The sequence below is a fragment of the Penaeus vannamei genome, chromosome 21, assembly GCF_042767895.1.
Source record: "Penaeus vannamei isolate JL-2024 chromosome 21, ASM4276789v1, whole genome shotgun sequence".
Taxonomy (NCBI): Eukaryota; Metazoa; Arthropoda; class Malacostraca; order Decapoda; family Penaeidae; genus Penaeus; species Penaeus vannamei.
In genome coordinates, this window is record NC_091569.1 from 17,568,895 (window position 1) to 17,576,394 (window position 7,500).

General features: G+C 30.5%; 1 protein-coding gene across 1 annotated transcript in view; it reads right to left on the reverse strand.

The window, feature by feature from the left end:
- RhoGAP93B (MyTH4 and RhoGAP_KIAA1688 domain-containing protein RhoGAP93B) overlaps positions 1-1,206 on the reverse strand; it is a gene marked incomplete in the record, with an annotated part of 240,870 nt that extends 239,664 nt beyond the window's left edge. Inside the window, 1 exon segment of the mRNA XM_070136000.1 lies at positions 1,062-1,206. Coding sequence (XP_069992101.1) covers positions 1,062-1,075 — 14 coding nt within the window.
- Positions 1,207-7,500: the final 6,294 nt, after the last annotated feature.

A 7,500-nucleotide genomic window follows, 5' to 3' on the forward strand; every position in this document is an offset into this window, starting at 1 on the left:
ATATCTTTAAAATTCCACATATAAAAATTGATTCTCTGGGTAAATGATATTGAAATGAATTACAGCATTTGTGAAATCAGATATTAAACCATAAAATCTGTGAATTAAAATTAGAAAGCTACGGAATCTTTATCCCTGTAAAGCTCACGCTTCCCTTTCTCCTTCAACATCCCACAAGCAGTCAATATTTATAACTGGGCTATGGAATAACCCACTTGTAAAGGCAAGACTATATTTCTAAAACCAAATGATCTAGAATTTAATGATTTGTCATGATACAAAAGAATAACCAGGGTAGTTCTGAATGAAAAGATATCTTTTTCATATTCTGAAAATCAATTACAGCCAAATTAAGGTCAATATTTCATGAACTGAGAATCTCTGGGTTTCCACATGTTCTTTACAAATGTTTTTGCAATCTATCAGTTAGAGATACAACACCATTTCCATTTCAATAATCGGTAATTTCAGACCTGTCATGAGTTGTTCCCACCACATAACATACAAAACCTACTGCTTCACTGGTATCTTACTAGTACACAAAAAGATTACTTTCAAGAAAAAAATATTCAAGTTATTAAATAAAGTGTAAACATAGACATATGTACTCCTACTCAGAAATCTTTTGTAAACTTTAGAAAAAAACAAAAGGTGTCCGTGAACAGCTATATATGAGAATGCTCCTGACTCAAAGTACCTCACAGCCGCTACTATAAGCGTGTCATTAAAGCACAGGGAGTGTGGGATATCCTCACACAGTGCCATCTCCAGCCCAGCATCCTTCCAGACAGACAGCCTCCTCCGCCTCCTAACAAAATGTGCAAGGTGATTACGTGTCTTCCTACTGACCAGGACCTCGTCTACTTTCCGACCCATCTTTGCCCGTGTTTTAAAGGCCGTGTAGACGTTCCCCCGTCGTGTGAAGTGGCCGGGGACGCCAGGTCATGACACAGTGCCAGCCGCCAAAGAGGTTTGAACGTGGAAACACTGCCCCGCCTGAACCACCAGAACTCGAAACCCAAACTTTGCCCATTTTACTTGTCTCATGCCTCGATACTTACCTTTCTGATGCCATGGTGGTGGAGCTACTGCACTGAAGTACTACTAAAAATAGTAATTATCCTCGGCAACGCACTAGAAACCACAGTAATTTCTACATTTTAACACACCAATCTCAGTACATCTGCGCGCACCGCCATGACATTGTGTACTGACGGTTCCAACAATCTTAGAGGCGCCGGAGCTCTGTTTCACCGCGTTCGGGTGCGCTAGGCGAATTTATCCACATTTGTTTGTGTTTTTTAGTTACTTTGATAGACTTTTATTTGTATATCACCTTGTTTGTAAAAATATAGATGACTCATTAAAAATATGGAAATATAAAAAAGACATTGTTAAGACCCGCTTGAAAATGGATTCAAACACTTCACTGTATTCACTTTTTGAGTTTAGGATATTTTCATTTATTAAAGTTGAATAATCGCGTTTGGATATTTACAAGCTTTGCAGATAGTGTTGTGCACCTATTTCTTTTAAACACGAGGATGCGTTCCTTAGATGAAAATGCTAGTTTTGAAGAGACAAATGCACTGTTGTAATTTCATTATTGTAGTTAAACTCACTTGTATGGCAAGTCTGGATATTGAAGAGAGTAAAACGAATGGAATTACAACTTTCTGACTTTCAGTAAACAAAGTATTATAATATAAAGCATTATTATTTTTGCAAAATTGATTGTAATTCAAACTCCGCGCCGCATCTCTAATGGCGACGTATAGTCAATGTACATAAATATAATTTCCGTAACGATGATACCAGATGAAAATGAGGATAACACGAGACAACTAATTCTTTATATGAAAAAGGTTTGGCTATGAATAATTATAATACCATTTGCATAGAGTACCTAGGAATATCGGAATTCGCTGTTACCTTTAACCTTTACCATTTGTTCGATATTCAAACATTTTTATAGATGCATGTCATTCTTATATGAAAATGAATAAGCAAATGGATATCGTTATATGTATATATTTATACTCTGACGCATCTTCGCTTGCTTGTCTGCAGATGTAGTCATATGTACACCTGCGCTGTTTTATTATCTATCTTATTGATCATTTTTCTTTAAGTATAAGCATATTAATGTTCACTCATAATACAATCAAATCAGTATCAAAGTGCTGCATGATTTTTATTATTTGAACTATCTGTTGGGCTGTTAGAGTCATTTGATTAAATAATCGGTGTAGATTATGAGTCATATTATTATTTTCGAGCAATATGACAGGCTGTAATGTATAATTCCGTTGAGTTACAGGAATACCGAATTCAATAACATTTATAAGAGCATCTAAGTTTAGTAAATTGTCCGTTTTCTTTTTCTTTTCTTATAGAAAAGAAGAGCACTTCTAGGTTAGTTATGACTGGTTAAATGCGTCCAAAACAGCATCATTATATTTCAGTGAACACATCACCTGTTAAACTGTCGTCACTCATCATGATAACAGTTCAGAATCACCAACTTATCAAGTGCACCGCATCGGTAAAAGGGAATGAATGCAGTACAATAAAATGTCATTCCCTCAAGGACAATACTTTTCCACGACGATCATTGAGCAAAATATCCTTCGAAAAACTGTTCATACAAATATATCCTCTTTCCGTCGTGCTATAGTGGTTATCTGTGAAGCAATTTGCATTAAAAAAAGTCCTTGATTACCATGATTATCAATGGGAAATGAAGACTCAGGAAATAAACGTGAACATACCGAATTTATTTCTGTAATAGCAGCAGTATTAACATTTTGTATATTATTCATAGGTGATTTGTACAAGATTTGTTTAATTTCAATGTATATATGGGTAACATATATAATAACATTCCATAATATGAGTTGGTAAAAAAAATCTGCACCGCTATATAATTTAAATTATATGCATCTTTTCCGGTTGTTACGGGAAACGCGACACCTCTTGCGCGACAGGAATCGAGCAGACTTTAAATGAGTTGCCAGATGCATTCCTCCTACTTTGGATATTTCATACATATTCGTACTTATATTGGATATCTATAACACCGCACTACCCACCATAAGATATCAAAAGCCATCTTGGATATCATATTCCAAAATACTGTTTACCTGTTGGAAAATAACCAGTACAGTAAAATAGCAAGCCGTCAAGCGCGGCCATTCCCATTACGTCACAGAAATGGGCGGAGCTTAGAGGCCTGTCTCGCTTCCGATCATGAAACACTTTGTGTCTCGTGATAGGTGTCGCGGAGCGTTTCGCCAAGGTCAATATAAGTACTTATATAGACCTTGCGTTTCGCGACACCCTAATTGCCACCGGAAAAGATGCCTTATTTCAAATCTTCTGGGCGAAGCATCAGCGCTGTCGGGCGTACGAAAACCCATCGAGACAAAGTGTCGTTCTGCTTCAACAAAACCATGCTAAAAGATAATAGGACCATAATGGTAATTGAGATTTGAATGGCCTACTTCTGATGTTACATCACATGCTAGAAATATGCAGAGGCGGTGGCATGGGGGCCTCCCGTCCCCCCTTGCAATCTGATTGGCCACCCCGTGTGCCCCCCCCCCCCCAATGGTCCTTGTAATGTCAATCATTGCGTTAAGTTCTTTACTGACGCTGCACCGTGTGAAAATTTAAGAGGTGCTTAAAACTGATAATTGTACACTGCACTCATGTTTACTGTACAAAGCAGAACACTACTGATGTATACTGAAGTATAAGATATTGTTGCTGTTCTCAATTTCATTGAGATGAATATGCTTAGTATTATTAAAACTGATAACTGCACAGAACACTAAGATTTGTATTATATTTTAAATTTTATTTTATATTTTTATTGTATTTGTCTCTTTATTATAAAATATTGTAAGAATTTAAGTGGTGCTGAATTAAAGTTATTACTACACAGAAGAACACTGCTATGTTCAATGTACGGAGCTTGACTAACTGTACAGCAAACATCATAGTGTTTTGTGTGTTAGCCTTCCACTTGGCTAAAGTGAACCCAGCAGATTTAATGTGGCCAAGAAAAGCAAGATAAGAACAAATAATGTGTAACTGTACAATATAAATATTGAAGTGGGCAGCCTTAATTTTTGTTATTTTTGGGCGGCCCCCAGAGTTATTGTTGTTACCCCCTGTGCCCCCCCACCGGAAAATTCTCTGGACACGCCCCTGGAAACATGGGTTTTAACTTAATTGTCCTAAAAACAAATACATTACTGCATTTGTATGAGTTACTTAATTGACTTCTACATTATTGTTAAAATTATTTATACAGTGGTGGTGTTGAGCATTTTAATTGTAAATGATAACACAAATATAATAACAATAAAGGATAATAATAAGAACAATGACAATGATAATGGCAGAGACACTGACAGTGATCATAATGATGATTTGCTCTTTGCCATCTTTTCCAGCGGTTACGGGAAACGTGACACCTTTCACGCGACAGGAATCGATTCAGTTCAGTTCAGTTAGGTTTGCGGTCATGCCTCACCCGGGCCTTTTCTCTGGAGTGGCCCGGCCTGTGTTAACTATTTCGACAGGAATCGAGCAGGCGGTAAACATTTATCGAGTTGCCAATGCATTCCTCCTACTTCGGATATTTCATGCATATTCGTACCCACCGTATGATATCAAAAGCCCTCTTGGATTTGATATTCGAAAATACTGTGTACCTGTCGGAAAAGTAGCCAGTGCAGTAAAATAGCAAGCCGTCAACCGCGGCCATTCCTATTACGTCACAGGAATGGGCGGAGCTTATAGGCCAGTCTCGCCTCCGATGACAAGACAGCTTTTGGTGTCGCGTCGTGTCGCGAGACACCCTAATTGCCACCGGAAAAAATGGCACTTATTCATTAAGTACGTCGACTTTTCGTGCTATATTTCGTTAGTAGATGTAACTAGAAATTTCTTCATACCCGATGGGTTTGAAGAAGCAAACTGGTTCTAGAAAGAAAAACTATTCATAATTATACTAATTATTTATTTTACTATAGTTTTAATGATATAAATGATAATGGTGATAATGATAATTATTGTCATTATCATTATTGCTACCATTTGTATTATTACTAATATCATTATTATTTTATTTTCATTATCATGATCATTATTACAGTCATTACCACTATCGTCATTATCATTATTATCATATATCATTAATATAATTTATTCAAAACAAAATAAATGGTAATATTTTAGTAACTGTGGAGCTTTATTCGAAAAATCACTTGCTGCCTATCAAAATGTATTGTTCTGTCTGTGATTATGTATTTCGACAGTGTTTATTCATCCATCTGCCTTTTGATAAATTTCAAAAACACATCTAGCATATTTATTGTACATGTAAATTCTTGTTTCTTACCAGCTTTCAGATAATTGTAAGCTATGCAATGAAATTCAAATGATTATTTATCTCCTATTATTATTATTATCATCGTCATTGTTATCATTATCATTATTATTGTTATTTTTCCTTTTATTATCATTATTGTTATCATTGTCACTATCTTTATTATCCCCATTATTATTATTGTTATTAGTAATATCATTATTCCTGTTATGATTGCTGTTACTATTGCTATTATCATTATCATTAATATTCTTTTTAGTATCATCATTAGTATTATGCTTATCATCGTTACAATCCTCCTCGTCATTGTTTTTATCGTTATTATTACTATCATCATAATTAACATTAACATCATCATTATTATCGGTATCATTATCATCATTTTCATTATTATAATTACGAATGATTATTACTAACATTTCTATTATTATTGTTATTATTATTATTATTTCTATTATTAATAATTGTTTATTTTTTATTATTATCATTATTATTATCATTATAATTATTATTGCTATTATCATTATTACTATTGATATCATTATGATTATTATTATCATTACTATTATCATTATCATTATCATTATCATTACCATTGTTATTATTATTATCATGATTTATATCTTTACCATCGTTATCGTAACTATTTTCATCATCTTCATTATTATCATTATTGATATTATCATTATCATTATTGATATTATTATTATCATTATTGATATTATTATTAATATCATTATCATTGTTATTATCGTTATTGTTGTTGTTGTTATTGTTATTATTATTATTATCGTTATCATTATTATTATTATCATCATTGTCATTTTATTATTATTATTATTATTATTATTATTATTATTATTATTATTATTATTATTATTATTATTATCATTATTATTATCATTATTATTATTATTATTGTTATTGTTATTATTATTATTATTATGATTATTATTATCATTGTCATTGCTATTAGTACCATCATCATTATTATCTTTATCATTATTATTATTATTATTATTGTTATTATTATTATCATTATTGTTGTTAATATTATTATTATTATTATTATTATTATTATTATTATTATTATTATTATTATTATTATTATTATTATTATTATTGTTATTATTATTATTATTATTATTATCATTATTATGATCATTATTATTATTATTATTATTATTATTATTATTATTATTATTATTATTATTATTTTTATCATTATTATTATTGTTATTATTTTATCATTATTATTAACATTATCATTATTATTATTATTATCATTATCATTATCATCACTCCATATCATGATATTACATATCATTACTATTATCATTAGTATTATTATTGTCATTTTTGTCGTTAGTGGTATGATAATAACGATAATGATAATGGTAATGATAATAATGGTAATCGTAATACTAATTATCATTATTTTTGTTTTTATTCTTATCATTATTGTTATCATTATCATAAGCATCATTATTATCATTATTTTTATTATTGGTACTATTGCTATAGTTCTCATTACTATAATAATGATGATGATGAAGATATTGATGATGATGATGAGGATGAGGATGAGGATGATAATGATGATAATAATAATGATGATGATAATAAGAGTGATGCTGCTGCTGATGATGAGGATGATGATGATAATAATGATAATGACGATGTTGATGATGATGATAATGATTATTGTTGCTATCATTACCATTTTTGTTATTTCTTTTTAATATATTTGTTATTATTAATATTATTGTTATTATTATCATTGTTATTATACTTATCACTATTATTGTTATTATTGTTGTTGTTCTCCTTATTATTATTACCGTTATCATTACAATTATTGTTATTATTATTATTATTGTTATTATTGTTATTTTTGTTATTATTATCATTATTATTATTATTATTATTATTATTATTATTATTATTATTATTATTATTATTATTATTATTATTATTATTATTACTATTACTATTATTATTATTACTATTATTATCATTATTATTATTATTATTATTATTATTATTATTATTATTATTATTATTATTATTATTATTATTATTATTATTATTATTATTATCAT